The sequence below is a fragment of the Barbus barbus genome, assembly GCF_936440315.1.
Source record: "Barbus barbus genome assembly, chromosome: 47".
Taxonomy (NCBI): Eukaryota; Metazoa; Chordata; class Actinopteri; order Cypriniformes; family Cyprinidae; genus Barbus; species Barbus barbus.
The window spans coordinates 6,728,149-6,750,040 of NC_136725.1; the positions used below are offsets into that span (position 1 = coordinate 6,728,149).

The 21,892-nt window shown below is 35.0% G+C and overlaps 1 protein-coding gene across 1 annotated transcript in view; it reads left to right on the forward strand.

Moving 5' to 3' along the window:
• Window positions 1-21,892, forward strand: part of LOC306865341 (chondroitin sulfate N-acetylgalactosaminyltransferase 1-like) — a 53,014-nt gene that overhangs the window by 17,915 nt on the left and 13,207 nt on the right. The window contains exons 3-4 of the mRNA XM_079409885.1: window positions 14,682-14,898; window positions 18,002-18,103. Of these exons, the coding sequence (XP_079266011.1) occupies window positions 14,682-14,898; window positions 18,002-18,103 (319 nt within the window). The remainder of the gene's footprint in view (window positions 1-14,681; window positions 14,899-18,001; window positions 18,104-21,892) is intronic.

Sequence of the window (21,892 nt, forward strand, 5' to 3'; positions counted from 1 at the left end):
CACTTTTTTTTTTTTTTTTAAGAGCAGCTTCCAAACACTTCATAAAAAATTACATACACAGAACAAGACAGTCTGAGGATATGTGATTAATTCATGAATTTACAATACACTATGGCGAAAGGAACATTTTAAAACTTATCAGAGTTCTCCTGTCACTGTACTTCTAATGTGTGCGGTGGGTGACTGACTGTGTGAGTTCAGTGAGTGTGGAGGGAGAGAGAGAGAGAGAGAGAGGGTCTGTTTAAACTTCTCAATAAAATCCTTAAAAAATGCTTATAAAGCATTAAAGGTTTTGATAACACTTTATAATTAAGTCTCATTTGTTAACAGTAGGGAATGCATTAATTAACATGAACTAACAATGAAAAATATAGCATGTTAATTCTTCATTGATAGTATGAACTTACAATGAGCTAACAATGAACATAATATTTTTAATATTAGAAAAATAGTCATGCTCAAAAGATAAAACTTTAAATTTTAATAATATATTAACACATTTTGGAATTAATATTGATCATCATTAAATGGTATATAATTATTGTTGATGTTAACTAACAACAGTTAAATAATGTTGTTTTTTAACATTGGTTAATTCACAAATAACATGAAATATTAACAATATATTTTTTACTTTATTTATTTGTGTTAGTAAAAATTATTCATGTTAGTTAATGGAAAAATAAATCATTAACAAATGCTTATAAATCATTAAAAGCTTTGGTAACTATAATAATTTCTCATTTGTTAGCATTAGTAAATGCATTAACTAACATCAACTACCAATGAAAAATATATTTTGACAGAATTTAAAGTTTTATATGTTGTTCTGTGTGTTGTGTTTCACAGAGTTGATGGTTTGGATTAACCCTTTAATTGCCGTATCCCTTAAAACCAAACTGCCAGAGGGTTACTGTATTGTGTGTGCTCGCTGGGCACCGTTTTATCGATGCCACCGGGGTGGCGTATGCTGACGGCTTGGGCCCGTCATCGCTGCTCGCAGCTATATTTTTTTTTTTTTTTTTTTTTTTTTTTTTTTTTTTTTATTTCAATCATCCGGGCACTTTTGGGGGCCTTAACGTGCCCGAAAACTCTCGAAAATTGGCACGCACATTGGAACCTGCGGCCATTAGGACGCCGCTGAGGCTGGGACCCGGGCGTGGCACAGGGGCTCTACGGCGCCCCCTGGAAAATTGTCAGAAAACTTGATGTATAGCTCACACATACTTGCACGTATTCATATGAAACTCGGTACACATATAGAACTCATTGAGCTGAACAACTTTCACGCAGCATGTCTTAGGCTCCGCCCAACAGGAAGTCGGCTATTCAGGGCTGTTTAAAAAGCGCATGCTCTGGAATTTGATATACTCCTCTGAGGATTTCCATACGATTGCCACCAAACTCGGTGAACATGATCTCAGGACATTGGGGACGCTAAATTGCGAAGATATTTTTGATATGTCGAACGGTTTGCCCGTGGCGAGGCGATGAAGTTATGGCGAAAAATGAGACCCAGGAAATGCCTAATAACGTCCACATACATTGTATGATGTAGATCAAACTTCAGTGATTTGTTCTTTGTATGATGCCGATCGGATAGATGTGACTATTATGACTGAAAGTTATAGCGCCACCAACTGGCTGCAGGAAGTGTGTCGTTTTCAAAATGCTTTGAATTCAGCATCTTATTTTTACTCGATTTGCTTCAAACTTCACCAGAATAATGTCAAAACACGGCCGATGTAAAACTGTGAAGGGAAGATTGATATCTAAAATTATGTTGCCATGGCAACGTGTCAAAGTTGAAAATTCGTTTCTGGTGATTTTGAGGCAGATAACATGTTTAGAATGTCATGAAACTCAACACACATATGAGTATTAATGATAGTTAGACACTGGAAAAAGCTCATATACGGGCGTGGAAGAGGCACTCTATAGCGCCACCTTTTGTCAAAAATGAGGGGGTTAGTTTTAGCTACAGACCCCAAACTCGGTACATAAATTGTTCTAATTAATCCGGACAACTTTCTAATTTACAGTCATTAGCTACGACCAACAGGAAGTCGGCTATATTTATTTTAATGTGGGTTTTTTTTAAAAACGGGCTGTAAACAAATTAATACTCCTCCAAGCAGAAACACGGAAATCACACCAAACATTTTTTATCATGATGCCAAAATACTGAAGATGCTAAATTGCGGACGGATTTAGGATATCTTGAACGATGATTTAATGGCAATTTATTAAAGTTACAGTAAAAAAGATCAATTTTTTTTTTTTTTTATCTTTTAAGAGCAGCTTCCAAACACTTCATAAAAAATTACATACACAGAACAATACAGTCTGAGGATATGTGATTAATTTTATGAATTTACAATACACTATGCAGAGGAGAAAATTTGAAAACTATCAGAGAGTTAGACTTAGACTGCTTCTGAGTGAGAGATCCCTGTCAGCCTGCAGCTGAGTGAGGGGTGGGGGTGGGGTGGGGTGTGAGTGACTGTGTGAGTGACTGTGTGGATTGAGCCAGTGGGTGAGAGAGAGAAAGAGAGAGAGAGGGTCTGTTTTTTTAAATCTTTAAAAAATGCTTATAAATCATTAAAGATTTTGATAACACTTTATAATAAGGTCTCAATTCTTAACATTAGGAAATGCATTAATTAACGTGAACTAACAATGAAAAATATATTTTTACAGCATGTTAATTCTTCCATGATAGTATGAACTAACAAAGAACAATTTTTTTAAAGCATTTATTAATCTTTTTAATGTTAGAAAATTAGTCATGTTCAAAAGATAAACTTTAAAATGTAATAATATATAAACACATTTTGGAATTAATATTGATCAACATTAAATGGTATATAATTATTAATGATTATATATATATATATATATATATATATATATATATATATATATATAATGATAGCTACAGACACCAAACTCGGTACATAAATTGTTCTTATTAATCCGGACAACTTTCTAATTTACAGTCATTAGCTACGACCAACAGGAAATCGGCTATTTTTTTTTTTTATGTGTTTTTTTTTTTTTTAAACGGGCTGTAAACAAATTCATACTCCTTCAAGCAGAAACCAAAAATTCACACCAAACATTTTTTCACATGCTTCCAAGATACTGAAGATGCTACATTGCGGACTGATTTAGGATATCTTGAACGGTGATTTAATGGCAATTTATTAAAGTTACAGTAAAAAAGAACACTTTTTTTTTTTATCTTTAAAGAGCAGCTTCCAAACACTTCATAAAAAATTACATACACAGAACAAGACAGTCTGAGATATGTGATTAATTTCATGAATTTACAATACACTATGGAGAGCAGAAAATTAAAACTATCAGAGTTCTCCTGTCTCTGTGCTTCTAATGTTTGCGGTGGGTGACTGGGTGGGTGACTGACTGTGTGAGTTCAGTGAGTGTGGAGGGGGAGAGAGAGAGAGAGAGAGAGAGAGGGTCTGTTTAAACTTCTCAATAAAATCCTTAAAAAATGCTTATAAAGCATTAAAGGTTTTGATAACACTTTATAATTAAGTCTCTTTTGTTAACAGTAGGGAATGCATTAATTAACATGAACTAACAATGAAAAATATATTTTTTACAGCATGTTAATTCTTCATTGATAGTATGAACTTACAATGAACAAAATATTTTTAATATTAGAAAAATAGTCATGTTCAAAAGATAAAACTTTAAAATGTAATAATATATTAACACATTTTGGAATTGATTTTGATAAACATTAAATGGTATATATTTATTAATGATGTAAATTAACAACAGTTAAATAATGTTGTTTTTAACATTGGTTAATTCACAAATAACATTAAATATTAACAATATATGTTTTACTTTATTCATTTGTGTTAGAATAAATTATTCATGTTAGTTAATGGAAAAATAAATCATTAAAAAATGCTTATAAATCATTAAAACCTTTGGTAACTATAATAATTTCTCATTTGTTAGCATTAGTAAATGCATTAACTAACATCAACTACCAATGAAAAATATATTTTCACAGAATTTAAAGTTTTATATGTTGTTCTGTGTGTGTGTGTTTCACAGAGTTGATGGTTTGGAATAACCCTTTAATTGCCGTATCCCTTAAAACCAAACTGCCAGAGGGTTACTGTAATGTGTGTGCTCGCTGGGCACCGTTTTATCGATGCCACCGGGATGGCGTATGCTGACGGCTTGGGCCCGTCATCGCTGCTCGCAGCTATATTTATTTATTTTTTTTTTTTTATTTTTTATTTCAATCATCCGGGCACTTTTGGGGGCCTTAACGTGCCCGAAAACTCTCGAAAATCGGCACGCACATTGGAACCTGCGGCCATTAGGACGCCGCTGAGGCTGGGACCCGGGCGTGGCACAGGGGCTCTACGGCGCCCCCTGGAAAATTGTCAGAAAACTTGATGTATAGCTCACACATACTTGCACGTATTCATATGAAACTCGGTACACGTATAGAACTCATTGAGCCGAACAACTTCCGCACAGCATGTCTTAGGCTCCGCCCAACAGGAAGTGGGCTATTCAGGGCTGTTTAAAAAGCGCATGCTCTGGAATTTGATATACTCCTCTGAGGATTTCCATACGATTGCCACCAAACTCGGTGAACATGATCTCAAGACATTGGGGACGCTAAATTGCGAAGATATTTTTGATATGTCGAACGGTTTGCCCGTGGCGAGGCGATGAAGTTATGGCGAAAAATGAGACCCAGGAAATGCCTAATAACGTCCACATACATTGTATGATGTTGATCAAACTTCAGTGATTTGTTCGTTGTATGATGTCGATCGGATAGATGTGACTATTATGACTGAAAGTTATAGCGCCACCAACTGGCTGCAGGAAGTGTGTCGTTTTCAAAATGCTTTGAATTCAGCATCTTATTTTTACTCGATTTGCTTCAAACTTCACCAGAATAATGTCAAAACACGGCCGATGTAAAACTGTGGAGGGAAGATTGATATCTAAAAGTATGTTGCCATGGCAACGTGTCAAAGTTGAAAATTCGTTTCTGGTGATTTTGAGGCAGATAACATGTTTAGAATGTCATGAAACTCAACACACATATGAGTATTAATGATAGTTAGACACTGGAAAAAGCTCATAAACGGGCGTGGAAGAGGCACTCTATAGCGCCACCTTTTGTCAAAAATGGGGGGGTTAGTTTTAGCTACAGACACCAAACTCGGTACATAAATTGTTCTTATTAATCCGGACAACTTTCTAATTTACAGTCATTAGCTACGACCAACAGGAAGTCGGCTATATTTATTTTAATGTGGGTTTTTTTTAAAAACGGGCTGTAAACAAATTCATACTCCTCCAAACAGAAACACGGAAATCACACCAAACATTTTTTCTCATGATGCCAAAATACTGAAGATGCTAAATTGCGGACGGATTTAGGATATCTTGAACGATGATTTAATGGCAATTTATTAAAGTTACAGTAAAAAAGAGAATTTTTTTTTTTTTTTTATCTTTTAAGAGCAGCTTCCAAACACTTCATAAAAAATTACATACACAGAACAATACAGTCTGAGGATATGTGATTAATTTCATGAATTTACAATACACTATGCAGAGGAGAAAATTAAAAAACTATCAGAGACTTGTTAAAATGCTTCTGAGTGAGAGCTCCCTGCCAGCCTGCATCTGAGTGAGGGGTGGGGGTGGGTGTGAGTGACTGTGTGAGTGACTGTGTGGATTGAGGAGCTGGGTGAGAGAGAGAAAGAGAGAGAGGGTCTGTTTTTTAAAATCTTAAAAAAATGCTTATAAATCATTAAAGATTTTGATAACACTTTATAATAAGGTCTCATTTCTTAACATTAGGAAATGCATTAATTAACGTGAACTAACAAAGAAAAATATATTTTTAAAGCATGTTAATTCTTACATGATAGTATGAACTAACAAAGAACAATTTTTTAAAGCATTTATTAATCTTTTTAATGTTAGAAAAATAGTCATGTTCAAAAGATAAACTTTAAAATTTAATAATATATTAACACATTTTGGAATTAATATTGATCAACATTAAATGGTATATAATTATTAATGATTATATATATATATAATGATAGCTACAGACACCAAACTCGGTACATAAATTGTTCTTATTAATCCGGACAACTTTCTAATTTACAGTCATTAGCTACGACCAACAGGAAGTCGGCTATATTTATTTTAATGTGCGTTTTTTTTTTTAAACGGGCTGTAAACAAATTCATACTCCTCCAAACAGAAACACGGAAATCACACCAAACATTTTTTCTCATAATGCCAAAATACTGAAGATGCTAAATTGCAGACGGATTTAGGATATCTTGAACGGTGTTTTAATGGCAATTTATTAAAGTTACAGTAAAAAAGAGAAGACAATTTTTTTTTTTTTATCTTTTAAGAGCAGCTTCCAAACACTTCATAAAAAATTACATACTCAGAACAAGACCGTCTGAGGATATGTGATTAATTTCATGAATTTACAATACACTATGCGGAGCAGAAAATTAAAAAACTATCAGAGAGCTGTTACACTGTTTCTGTGTGAGGGGTGGGGGTGGGTGTGAGTGACTGTGTGAGTGACTGTGTGGATTGAGGCAGTGGGTGAGAGAGAGAAAGAGAGAGAGTGTCTGTTTTTTTAAATCTTTAAAAAATGCTTATAAATCATTAAAGATTTTGATAACACTTTATAATAAGGTCTCATTTCTTAACATTAGAAAATGCATTAATTAACGTGAACTAACAATGAAAAATATATTTTTACAGCATGTTAATTCTTCCAGGATAGTATGAACTAACAAAGAACAATTTTTTTTAAGCATTTATTAATCTTTTTAATGTTAGAAAAATGGTCATGTTCAAAAGATACAACTTTACATTTTAATAATGTATCAATACATTTTGGACTTAATATTAATTAACATTAATAAATGGTATATCATTATTGTTGATGTTAACTAACAACAGTTAAATAATATAGTTTTTTAACATTGGTTAATTCACAAATAACATTAAGGATGAACAATACATTTTAACTTCATTTATTTGTATTAGTAAAAATTATTAATGTTAGTTCATGGAAAAATAAATCGTTAAAAAATGCTTATAAATCATTAAAGATTTTGATAACACTTTATAATAAGGTCTCATTTCTTAACATTAGTAAATGCATTAACTAACGTGAACTACCAATGAAAAATATATTTTCACAGAATTTATTAATGTTTGTTGATGTTAGTTAATCAAAATATTTGTTAATTCACAGTGCATTAACTAATGTTAACAGATAAAACTTTAAATCTTAATAATGTTTCAGTTTTGAATATTAACTAACACTAATAAATACGGTAACACTTTCTATGAAGCCCGTATTTATAATACATTATAAGGGTATTCTTAAGGCATTATAGTGAATGTATAATGGATTATAAAAAACCTTATAATGTGTTATAAAATCTCATGAATAATCATAACAACAATTATAATACATTATAGGGTAACACTTTATAATAACTGCATGCTATGAATCATTAGGTAAACATTAGTAAATAGTTAGTTCATCCTTTATAAAGCATTGTGGCAACATTAATAGTCATTAGTAAGCAGTTTTTAAATACAGCTATAAATGGCTTGTTCTTTATTTATTAGGCGTATCTATGACAAAGGAGATTTAAAGGCTCAGTCATCTTCCTAACAGAAAAAATAAACAAACACAACACAGAGGGAAACAGAACAGAAATATTTTTTCAAGATGCAAAAAATGAAACTGTACAACTGTACACTTTAATTTTTCTTTATTTACTTTTTTCAATGAAATTGCAGAGGTTTAGTTTTCTTTCTTTTTTTTTATCAAGTGCAAAGTTTTCATTTTTTTCATAGTGAAAAAATCTTTGTGTTCTGTATCTGTCATGAATCTGGTCCATGCATTTTCGGTTAATCACCACCAGAGGTCACTCACTCACTGCATGGACTCTTGCACTTCACTACTTCACTGTTCACACTAATCACTCAGGCTTTATAAACCATGGACTTCCTTTTGCTAGATGCCGAGTATTGATCTCGTATATCCTAGCAATAGCTACTCTACAGAGCCCTCTCAGTGATTATAGCCTTGCCTTGCCTTTTCTAGTGTTTTGATATCTGCCCGTGTTTCCTGGATTCACCCTTTGCCTTACCGTTTGGACTCTGTTTGCATCTCGTTTGGATTATTGCTTGTGTACCTGGATTATCTCTCTGCCTTGCCCTATTGGATATTGTTCGCCGATCGTCAACCCACGCTTGCCCGGATCTCTCTTGTGTCTTGCCCATGCCATATCTATTTGGCTGTGTCTTGACTATGTTTATAAATAAAAGTTAGCACATGGATCCGCATGTCTCACGTCTTGTTCGCCCGTTACAGTATCCCTCTGTGTTGTGTTTAACTTTTCTGTTTGGAAGATAAATGAGCCTTTAAATCTGCTTTGTAAATGCTTTATAAGGTATAAATAGTCCTCACTTTAGATGAGCTCCCACAAATAGATGGCTGGCAACTGCTAAATGTTTTATAACTACCTGACTTAATCATGAATTACAACAGGAATATATGTTAATAAAGAATTTTTTAAATGTTAGAAATGTTAAATTGATCATTAATAAAGTATGAAAAATACAATTATTAAACATTATATATATGCTCGAGAACAAATCATTTGTAGCTGCCTATAAATACCTTACGACATTTCTTGAGTGCATGGATGTTTATATAAAACTATTTGTATTAGTAGACTTAGGTAGGGTAGGTAGAATATTCACAACTTGCAAAGTATCCTATACTCAGTTTGTCTGTTGAGGAACCATCAAAATAAAGTGTTAGCATACAGTATATTCATCAGACGCACTACTAATACTCTCATGACTGCTAGTTGATATGTAATTGCAGAGTTACTTATGTTATTTATAGTGCATTATGCATTCATTATAATGCCTTAAGAATACCTTTATTACGTGTTATAAATACGGGCTTCATAGAAAGTGGTACCATAAATACTAGATACTTATTGTTCATGTTAATTAATATAGTTAATGTTAAAAACTGAAACCTTATTGTAAAGTGTTACAAAGTTATAAAGTTTTATATGTTGTTCTGTGTGTGTGTGTTTCACAGAGTTAATGGTTTGGATTAACCCTTTAATTGCCGTATCCCTTAAAACCAAACTGCCAGAGGGTTACTGTAATGCGTGTGCTCGCCGGGCACCGTTTTATTGATGCCACCGGGGTGGCGTATGCTGACGGCTTGGGCCCGTCATCGCTGCTTGCAGCTATATTTTGTTATTTGGTGCATCTTCAACTCTTTCCCTGCCAGCATTTTTAAAAACCGTTGCCAGCCACTGTCATCGTTTTTGATCATTTTCACAAAACTTTCATGGCCCCCAGAATATTTAGTTGTATGAATATCTGAACATGCAATATGTCAAAAGACACAACCGAGCCTCTGCTTTTAAACTATAAGCTTATTTTATTCTAGCTTCATTCATTCAATCTGGATAGTTTTCATTAAAAAACAACATTTTGAACAAAAAGCTGATTACATCTGGATCGGATTCAGATCGATGATCAAAACATAGATAGAGTAGATCGCTTCCATCAACACCCCCAAAGCTTCACAGTCTTATACCACTTCCTGGGTCGACATTTCATTCGCTAGCGTTATGCAGTTTTGATTTATATGCTGTTTATACAGTATGTATTTGACATATTTGTCTGATTACATACGAGATCGCTTGTTTCTGCTTCTTCTTCACAGTGTTTTGATCCAGAGATTCAATACTCTTTCAGAAGATGTGTAATAGCGCCACCTACCGTATAACAGTGAAAACACGGAAAGCCAGAAAATTCCAAGTAGGGCTCGCTGCAGCCCACAATATCCAAGGGGTGTGGTTGGATCCACATCTAGGGGGTGGAGATTGGTAGGTTTAGGGGTGGAGATGGGTGGGTTTACGGATCAGGGGGTGGAGATGGGTAAGTTTAGGTATATGTAAGGTGGGAGGAGTTGGATCTGGATCCAACCACACCCCCTGGATCTTGTGGGCTGCAGTGAGACGCTCCTCGAAAATTCTGTCAATAGCGGGGAAAAGAGTTAAATAAAAGACCATTTCTTCTCAATTCGATCCTCCTCTTAGCGCTTCTTCGACTGTGTACTCGAATAGACCCACTCTACTTCACATCAGCAATGGAGAGCTTGTGAAAAATTCAAAGAGAGCCAAGGCCATGTCTGTAATAATTTACAATTCGGTGTCCAGACACAATGCCAATTTACCCAGCCGTCTTGCTAACACTGAAAGACACTGAATAATATTGTTGGACATTCTAAAAATATTCAGTCCTGAAACAACACAGGAAGCTTGACCATTACATCCAAAACGGTGCTTCAACAAACAGGAATGTTTACAGAAAGCATATCTTTTCTACCCACAAAATAACTCTTCCACCCCGTCCCTCAAGGGATCCATGTATCTCTCTCATTATCCTTTGTCCGTTATCTCTGTTGGCTAACTGTATATAATGTTCCTTTACCCAGACCAATTTTGTGGTGACACAATCCAATTTAGAGAGGAAAAATATCACAGTTCATGCTAAAAGTGCAGTTTTACCGTGAGCTAATGTTACCCGTGTTCAGTAACTCACGTGATTTTGTTGTGCGTAAACTGTTGTCTTAATTACCATAGCTAGTTTTTCAGTGAGGTGAAGTCGAGTCTGCGGGTTATGCTTTGCTGTCTTTGCCGTAAGTAGCTTGTATTGATTCAGATGGCTTCCCTAATGGCCCTGCTTTTCCCATAAATGCATTTTATGTGTGGGATGGAAAGGGCTGGATGTGAGATTTATTCCATTTTGCTAGTTTGTGAAGGCAAGCATCACTACTGCTGCTGATTAGGGTTAGTGATTTGGACAAGCTTGTACAGAAACATTGTAAACACTGTTTAGAACACCATAGCAACTTTTCCACAAATTTATTAGAAATTAGATGCACATATTTCCCAGTGTAGATCATAATGCAGTGTTTCCACACTGTGCTCCCAAAGCTAATGAAGTATGAAGCTGCGAAGTATGTTTTTTTTTGCTTCCTCAACATGATCGACCCTTAAGCAATTGGGAATGTTTCGTGCAAACCTTGTATGAGCAAGTTTTTCCTCTATAATAAGAGTCTTTGTGCCTTTTATAGCACCAACAAAAACACTGATATGGGACCTGAACAATGCACATTTGATGCTGTACAGTTTTTTGGATTGTTTTCAGAAGCATGAAAGTACTGAGTGAAATCCTGTTTTTCACCGTCTCCATGCATGACCATCTTCCAGATGCTTTTAGTGTAAGTTATAACCAGGGATGTTATCCAAGCCTCAGATGACTTGGTGCTCCTCATATCTAAACATCTGCGCAGATGTTTCCTCAGAAATCCCTTATCATAATTCCATGTCTCAGCATAGCTCATATCATTTCATCTTCAAAGAATTTGATGAGAAATGTGTGAGTTCAAACTGAAATCTGACTTTTCATTGCAGACTTTGCAATGACAAGCAGGAGAATTCAATGAACATCTCCATATGTTCTCCATTCAGTCCATTCCTGTCTAGGAGAAACAACCAAGATTAGGGCTGCACTATTACTTGTATTCAATTGTGATCACAAGTTCTGCTTCTCTCGATTAATTAAGCATTATTATTTGTGACATTGGCCTTCTGGTTATTTATCCAGATTTTTTCCTTTAATAATTTAATTTCCTTGCATTGGTTAGTATAATTTGGAATTATTATTGCAACTAATATTAGGAATTTCACTGCTTTAGCTTTTGAGAGAAGCTTCTTAAGGGTTTATAAGTTTCAGAGAGTATGTTACTGTATATGATAAATATAATAAATCAGGAAAATTAGGTAAAATAAAACGTGTATGAGTTGATTTTTCTCTTGCTTTTGCTTACATGAAAGTTCAATAATTCTAATGAAATGTTAAAAAGACATTAAAACAATTATGACTATTAAATTAAAATAATCGTAATTATCAGTTTAACCATTATTGTGCAGCCCTAACCAAGATGTTAAAAAGATTTCCTGTAACAGGTTTTATCCCATCAGTCTATTAGTTCTACTTCACTCTTAATGCCAACATTTGGTTTTATGTGATGCTTATATATTATGAATTTTAATATATTGTAATAGGAAAGAAAAATAACAAATTGTATCTCATTAATATCTCTTTCTTAGACAATGAAGAGAAGATTAAATTAGCCACTGTGGGTCTCATTTGCTAAGCATTCGTATGCACAAATTAGTGTTAAATTAAAAAATCTGGGTGGCCTTATAATCATGTTGATAAAATGTTATACATACCTATGTCATCTTACATATATTTCATCATACAGTAAAAGAGTAAGCTGTGTTGTAGCTTGAGCTGCAAGATTTCCCTATATAACAAATGCAGATTTTGCTGCATGTGCTCTCAAAAGCCTGACTTTAGAGAGAGTTGTGTGTTTGCTTAGAGTGTCGAAAGATTGCCTAGAAAGCCTTTATATGGAGATGGTTTGGGTATGTTTTATGCAAATGTCTAACCTCAAGCACACAGTAACTCATTTGGAAAACTCCAGATTCATTAACATTCGAATGAGGTTAATAGCAAATTCATGTGCATACACGTGTTGTGAATTAGGTTGTAAATATTTGTGAGAAACATACAAATATGAAAAAATCCACTCAATTATTAGTGGATAAGACCCACTTTTTCTTTCAGTACCCAACAATGTTTTACACTGTCCTCAAATTTACCAAGAAGCCAAAGTTTACAATCAAAAGTCAGAGATCTGAAATTAAACTCAATCATTTCTAATCAAAATGTACAAAACCAAATGATCTGAGCTGTAATGTTCACATTAATTTGAGCACTTTTTAACTCTTATTGTATGTCAACTGTTATCTCATTTGTGTCTATATGGGCCATTCTACAGAATTGGTGCAAACTGCTGTCCCACAATGAAAAATAAAACATTTAAAAAGCATTTACGAAATTCAAATCTTCGATGTTTCCTAAGATCCTTCTATTATCTATTGAAACCCACAATAATATTTAAAATATCAGTAAGCTTAATGGGCCTATATATAAAATTATAATTTATTGGGTACTTTCAATTGGGAGGTGGCTGTCCTGAACCCTAACCCTAACTTATGAAAACAATATTGAAAAGTTAAAAAAATATTTATTTTATATTTTCTTTGTAAATCAAGAAACTTTATGTAAAAAAAAAATATCCTGCATTTTCATGTCACTTCCGAAACAGTGTATGTTTTAGTCCATTGGCTGAGACTGATTTTATCTAAACCCATAAATTTATGATCGGGAAATATTCCTGTGTCCTCCTCTCTCATAGCTACAAGGAGTGATTAGATACTGTAGGTCCCATCATTTTGAGGTAAATGTGTTAAAAAGTCTGAAAATCTGTGTGTAACTTTTAAGGAACTCTCCACTTTTTTAAAATAGGCTCATTTTACAACTCCCCTAAAGTTAAACAGTTGAGTTTTACCGTTTTTGAATCCATTCAGCCGATCTCCGGGTCTGGTGGTAGCACTTTTAGCTTAGCTTAGCATAGATTATTGAATCGGATCAGACCATTAGCATCTCGCTCAAAAATGACCAGAGTTTCGATAATTTTCCTATTTAAAACTTGACTCTTCTGTAGTTACATCGTGTACTAAGACTGACAGAAAATGAAAAGTTGTGATTTTCTAGACCAATATGGCTAGGAAGGAACTATACTCTTGTTCCGGCGTAATAATCAAGGAACTTTGCTGCCGTACCATGGGTGCAGCAGGCGCAATGATATTACGCAGCACCTGAAAGTAGTCCCCAGCTAGATCATAACTAGTTACCTAGCTAGAGACTACTTTCAGGCGCTGCGTAATATCATTGCGCCTGTTTGTAATTAATCTTTAACTTTGAAATCTGTATGATCAACTTTATGCCTTTTACAAAGAAAAACTGGATACAAAATACAACAAATCTTATAAATCATACTTGAAATATTGTTAAAATTGTAATTGTTATTGATTTACCTCTAAAAACTTTTTAATAAAATAGCAAAAAATATATTTACGAGGCAGATGTAAACAAAAAAGGTAAATATAACCCTTCATATTAAATGATATATTACCGTGTTTCGGTAGTGACAGATTTGGGGAGAGGAAAAATATTCCAAAACTTTCTACAAAATTTGTGGAAAAGACACGTTTTTTTCAAGACGTTTACAACTCTGACTTTGCACCAATTCTGTAGAATGGCCCATAAACAAGATCTTTGACATCATCTGAAGACAAAAGTTGATACAAACCTAACTGAGAACCCCACGTCTCACGGACCACTGAGCAATAAAATGTTCCTTTCCTCTGGGTTTTTCCATCAAGAGATTTGACAGGCTTTTGAATGTCTGCATTCGAAGTCTTGGTGTCTTCCTTCATGCTTGTGTCTTTGTATGTTTGTGTGCTTATCTTTGTAGTATTTGTCCTTGAGCTTTAGATTTCTTTGAAATTTTGCTTTGCTTGTGCGCGTCCGCATGTGGGTGTTTGGTGAAATGGTTTCTTTTCTTCACTGTTCTCAATGTCTTCTCATCACGGCAGGCATAGCGCGCACTGAGAAGGACAAGGGCACGCTGTACGAGCTGACCTTCCGTGGAGAACAGAAGCAGGAGTTTCGCAGGCTGCTTCTCTTCCGCCCCTTCGGCCCCCTCATGAAAGTGAAAAGTGAGCTGGTGGAGACGGCCAACATGCCCATTAACATTGTGCTGCCTCTGTCCCAGAGAGCCGACAAATTCAAACAGTTCATGCACAACTTCAGGTGACTCCACTGTCATTCTCTCCTTCTCTGTTATTATCTGTTGTTTATCATTCTCTGCAACCGTATTTTCTTTCTTTTTCACAATTCTTGCAGTCTATCTTCCCGCCACTTTCCATAAATGAGGCACACTTTGGTATCCGGTAGTTTTATAACATTCAAGGCACAGATTGCACATAACTAATAGATATGTTACCAACAGATATATTATTTACTACTGTTAATGACTGGTATTGAGTTTTACATTAAGTTCAGAATTTGCATTTTAGTACACTCGACACAAACACAGCATTTAGTTTTTTCATGTGCTTTTGTGGCTCAGTCATGATAGAAATGGTCTCAGTTTATATCATTTTCATGCCAAGTTATAAAATATGTTATGAAAATATCATTATTGGGTATTATAATATATTGGATATTACAGTATTTGCACATCAAAAGCCTGCATTTATTTTATCAAAAAATACAGTAAAAACAAAAATATTGGGAAATATTATTATAATTTAAAATGACTGTTCTCTTTTAATATATTTCAAAATGTAATTTATTCCTGCTGAATTTTCAGCAGCTATTATTCTAGTCATCAGTGCCCATTAAAATCATATAACAATTGTCGTCTTTGTTTGTTGAATTTATATTTAGTTCATTTTCATACAGAGTTTGCATTTTGCATGAATACCTGTTACCACATGATGTACCTGATTACAAAAATTGTAAAACATTTAAAACATCAAAAAGTAACATTTTGGACCCTTTCTACAACACGACTAGAAGTAAATAATGTTATTCCATTTTCTCAAATTTTAGAAAAACACCAGTGTTAAAAATGACAGAAGATATGTTTTATTTTATTTTATTTTATTTAAAATGCTGAGACTAGTTTTTCCCTACTGAGTTTATGTATATTTTGTATATATTAATGAAAGATTATTGCTAGGAAATAACAAAATCACACAAGTCAGGATTTTAAACTGTATTTAAACTTTTAGTAATATCAAATTTGCAAAAAATAAACAAAAGTGCAGTTATTTAAAATGGTTTTGGGATCTATTTTGTACCCTCTTAGTGAAAACTTTTATCACAAAGTCCTTTTCTTCTACATCTGTCAGTCTTTCTCAGTTATTTTTCTTCAACCTCTACAGCCTATTTTACATCTAATTTCTGTTTTTTAATTAGTGCTTCCAAGCAGTGTTTAAAGAGCTTTATATTAGGTGTTGAACGAACACTTTGACCTCATTCTCGTTTCAGACGCAGAAGAGGACAAACAGGGGATTGTGGGTTACGTTCACATACAGAATGAGCTCAGTGCCAGCAGAGCCATCAAACTAATTTGTTGTGGCATGTACATGGTAGTGCAGCATATAGATAGTGTTTGTGCTCTCAAAACAAACACAGCGTTTAGTTTTTGCACTTTTTCATGCACTTTTGTGGCTCAGTCATGATATAAATTATTTCAGTTTAAATCAGTTTTGTATTGGAATATGTTATGAAAATGTGAATATTTGATATGCCATATCAAAAAGGCATTAAGAGAGGAATCTAAAGTTTCTAAGGCTGCATTTATTTAGTCAAAAATTCTTTAAAAACAGCAATATTGTGAAATATTAATACAATTTCAAATAACTATTTGAATATATAGTAAAATGTAATTTATTCCTGTGATAGAAAGCTCAATGTTCAACATCATTACTCCAGTCTGCAGTGTCACATGGTCCTTCAGAAATCAGTCTAATATGCTGATCTGATGCTCAAGAAACATTTATTATTTTTATCATTGTTGAAAACAGTTGTGCTGCTTCATATTTTTGTGGACACTGTGATACATTTCTGTCAGGATTCTTTAATGAATAGAAATCACGATTAATCGCATCCAAAATAAACGTTTTTGTTGACATAATATATGTATGTGTACTGTGAATATTTATTGTGTATATATAAATACACACACATGCATGTATATATTTCAGAAAAATTTGTTATGTTTATATATTAAATATATTATATGAATAATATTCATAAATAAATAATATAAATATAGACATGTAAATATATTCACAATATATACTGTATGTGTGTATTTATATATACATAATAAATATACACAGAACACACTCGTATATTATGCAAACAAAAACTTTTATTTTGAATGCGATTAATTGTGATTAATCATTTGACTGCACTAAAAATATATATTGTTTTGTTCGTCTCAGAGTTAAACAGAGGTGTGATACAGTGAGAAGTGGTGCTTATGTGGGAAAATTAGGTTTGAATCTGACTGGGTCATGTCCCATGGCATTTTTCATGTTTCTTTCAATAGTTTTGTTATCAATAAAATGCCAACTGAACTCATTGAAAAGCTTCTTTCCAAACTTATATTATCAATAAAATGGCAAGAAGACGTCTCTTTCCCATTCAAGTTTATCATTCTCTCATGGATTAAACCAAATCTGACCCGCTAGGCTGCCACTGACCAGCAAAATTCACTGTGTCAATTCGGCCGTGTCTTTATTGTGTGTTGGACATAAAAAGACACAAATCTTATTCGGCATCAGGTCAAACATTTGCCACACTTCTATCAGAATGTGGCCACTTCAGATCAGGAATTTCACACTAGAGCTACAGTCTTTGTGTTACGCTCGCAGTGATTCGCAGGGTGATCTTATGCTGTCAAAATCTGTCACAGTGTCTTCATCGGTACATGCTTCTCTCAAGGACAGGACTCAGTAGCTCTGTTTTGCTTTATTTTGTTTTCCACTGTTCTCATTGCAATGCATTCTGGGATTTATAATGGTCATAATTATGCTACCCTGTAGTTTTATGATGCCCACTCTACCAATGCTTTGCTGTTTTTTGTTGCAGTGATGCAAACTATTTTGATTCGGCATCACAGTAATAATGCTTAAAGGTTAATGAATTGGTTTTAATGAGAACGTGCCTAGGAAATCTAAAGGGAAAATATAACTATTTTGCACTATATTTGTTCTCTTTCTCAGACAGTAAAAATAGTTCACAAATGTTTCTTTTGAGTTGGTGCAGCTGGAGCTGAGCTGACCTCAGTGTGTGTGTGTGTGTGTGTGTGTGTGTGTGTGTGTCTGCATGTCTACAGAGAGGTGTGTGTGAAGCAGGACGGCCGGGTGCATCTTACCGTGGTATACTTTGGAAAGGACCAGATGAATGAAGTCAAAGGAACCTTGGAGAACACATCGAGGTATGGCACATTAATATGTGTGCGTGTGCGGAAGTGTGTGTACCCACATATAGGAAGAGATAAGACTGAGGTTATGACTGAGAAATTCACAGTTAAATAAAAAGGAACCAGAGGGGTGTCTTAAGTTCCTTCAAGTAATCTCTTTCCCAATGCATTATGGGTTTTGTCCGAACTGTGGGTCTTCAAACTGATCACACACTCAGCCTCTGCTATCAGAAAGTCTACACAGACAGAAACCAGTTTTAACCAGCATAAATAATTCCTTTAATTTATAGATCAAGCAAAATTTAAATGCCCATCTTCATGAATGTATTAAAATGCTGAACAAGTTGTATTAATAAAAGATGATGGTGATATACTGAGTAATAATCAAATGCACAGAGGCAACTTGAATTTCTAATGAGATGCATGCATACATTTGTGAGTGGTGTTAAATATATGTAAGATATATTGTAATAAATATATAAATAAAGAGATGTAAAATTTAAATAAATTTAAAATAGCAAGTGTAATATCACTTTTATACAGTCCAATAATTTAATGAATTTAATAAACAAGACATTAATAACGGCTGGTTAAACTAAATGTCATTATATTGTATTATATTATATTATATTATTTCCAATTTAATTTTAGATTTAAAATATGAACTAGTACTTATAAGAACTAGTAATTGACTAATAATATATATATATATATATATATTATATTATATAAATAAATAAATATAATATATATATATATTTTATAAATAAATAAATATAATATATATATATACATTATATTTATTTATTTATATAAGACATATTTAAATCTATGCAGACAAATATTGTGTGACTATTCGTCATCAGTCCCACTGTCCCACAGTAACCTCAGCTGCGCTCTCATGATTACTGATTGGAGGTCAGTGAATCTGCATTATTAGACTGCAGTGACTCTGACCTCCAGCCAGTGTGAAAATAACAGGTCACTTCAGATGCGGCTCGGAGGCAGATGAAACCAACGGAGCAGTAGATTGCCTGGAATCCAGCCAGGGTCATGCTGGAAACCTCCCTGCATTGCAGCGGATAACATATCTCTCAATTCACAGGAAGAAAATTCACAGGCTTTTCTCTTTATGCAGAAACATTCACATGTGACATGGACACAGAGGTTTTCAGATCTATCTTGCCTGAGCAGGTTTTTACCACACAGAGGGACACTTTTGGTGGAGAAATGGGAAAGCAATCACGGCCTTGTAGCTTTCAGGATAGAGGAGGGCCAAAAATCAGCACAGCTCTTGTTCCTTCTGCGGGAATTCATTGACTTCTCTGTGGACCAGAAATCAAGGGAGCTTAAAGGTCCCATGACATGCTGTTTTTTGGATGCTTTTATATAGGCCTAAGTGGTCCCTAGTATTGTATCTGAAGTCTCGTTCCCGAAATTCAGCCTTGGTGCAGAATTTCAGCCACTACGAGCCAGTCCCAAAATGAGCTTTCCTTAGGACGAGCCATTTCTGTGTCTGTAGCTTTAAATGCTAATGATGGAGAGAGAGGCAGGGCAAGGTGGAGGGTGGGTGTGTGTCCTGCAGCTTGTGGCCACGGTACCATGTGCTAATGTCGACAGTGGATGTATGGCAATGGCTCGTAGACACACAGTCGTTCAAGCTTTTCAGTTTGACCCAGAATCTGATCCGGATGGATCAGCGGCTACTGCAGGACGTCTCCGAATGGTTAGTTTAAAATATTGTGTCTGGATACGGTCAGTGTTTCCCACACATAGACTTTACCTGGGCGGACCGCAACAATGTCCACCGCCCGCTGCCATTAGCTCCCGCGTCTCACACACACGAGCGCGACTTTAGAACAATATTTAGTAACTTTCAGACCCTTTATGAGGCTTTTTTCCCATAACGGGTACATACTAACAAATCTAGCGACTAAAAAAAAACAAAAAAAAAAACAACCTTATCATTCAGTTGGAAGATGTCTCCAGTACTGCCCCGCGAGCGCGAGGTCTGACTTTCCCGGCGCAGTGTCGCCTCTCTCGGCGTCTGTTCTGAGCAGCGAGAGGCAGAGAAGCAGCGCTCTCAGTTTGCCTTTAAGCAGCAGACTCATCAATAAATAATTTACAAAACAGCGTTTCCAAGCACTTGTCGCTTACTGACTGTTTGGACTTTTAAATATGAACATAATTTGTCTGTTAATATGCGCAGTTTATTACTCAGACGCAAAACAGTGCTTCGCTCGTTTGCAAGCCATGATGTCTCTCGCTCGCCTCGCACGGTCGTAGCTCATTTCCTCATGTGCGGGCAAAGCAGAGAAAGGGGAGGTACCCTTTCCCCGTATGACGACATAAGGGGAAGATTGCAGATCGGGCCATCTGAGCTTTCATTTTCGCAAAGGCGAAGCAGGATACCCAGGGCTCGGTTTACACCTATCGCCATTTCTAGCCACCGGGGGACCATAGTTAGTTAGTTCATATTACAGTTTTTTTTCAATTGTTTACACGCAATGTTGAAAACTGGGTTCATTTTTTCAAAATATAATCACAATTATCCAAACACCACACTCAATTTGCATAATTCCTAGATTGTTTGCAAAATGACACACTTCAGTCAAAGCATACACACTTCAGTCAAAATATATACACATATTTGTGAAAATGCTATTAGTTTTCATTTAACCAACACAGTCCTCAATGATCAGACACTATTGCAGCCAGTTTCACACTGCTGTGATAAATAAAAAACACATTTGTAAAAAAACTAATTTTAGGAAACAGCATGTGCTAGATTTTTGGCCAGACATTGTTATGTAAGGGATAATTTAGATGAAAAAATAGTGACAAACCCACAACATTCTTCATGATTAGTTTGAGATATAGGGAGAATGTACACAAATAGGCCTACTATAAGCTTACCAAATACACTTACAGTATTTCTTACCATAATCAGTTACAGTAATCAACCAACAATGAAATCAATGAAACAAATAAAATCTGTAGACAAATAAAAATTACTGCATGAAGTACATACACTTTGACTCTGAAGAAAAACTACTGTAAAAGCAACAAGAATACTGTAACTATTCATCATCTCTCCGTCTGGCTGGATCAGGCCATAAGATTTCATCCACATCACAGGCTATGTCTTCATTGGCAAGGCACCGTTGGAAGAATGGCCTCGTGTGACGAATCCACCCCTGCACAGAAGCTGCTTCGATATGATCACAGGCCTGCTTCATGGCCTGAATGAGGAGCAAACGGTCATAGGGCTGCAGGTCATATACCTTCTACCGCCACGCTGAAAAAAACTCTTCTATTGGATTGAGGAAGGGGGAGTATGGGGGAAGGTATAAGACTTCAAATTCAGGGTTCTAGACCAGAGCAGCCCAATGGAATGAGACATTGTCTCAAACGACAATGTACCGCATCTGGTCCACTTGGTTTAATGCTGTGACAATCTCGTGCAATCTGTCAAGAAATGCAAGTATTAGATTTGCATTATAGGGTCCCAGAATGAGAGTCCAAACCAATGCATGGATTATGAACTGGGAGTGTTAGCCAGAAGGAACGGTTTAAATTTTGCATGGTGGTGGAGGACCCCATTTTGTGTAATAGCAGCGCAAAGGGTGATGTTACCCCCTCGCTGCCCTGGCACATTGGTGATTGCCCTGTGTCCAATTACATTTCTCACTCTTCTTCTTCTTCTTCTTCTTCTTCTTCTAGCTCCTTCCATTTTTGTTGAAGGTGTAGACAGGTGAACTCACCTGCTGCCTTTTATAGCACACCTGAGTGCTGCGTTTTCAA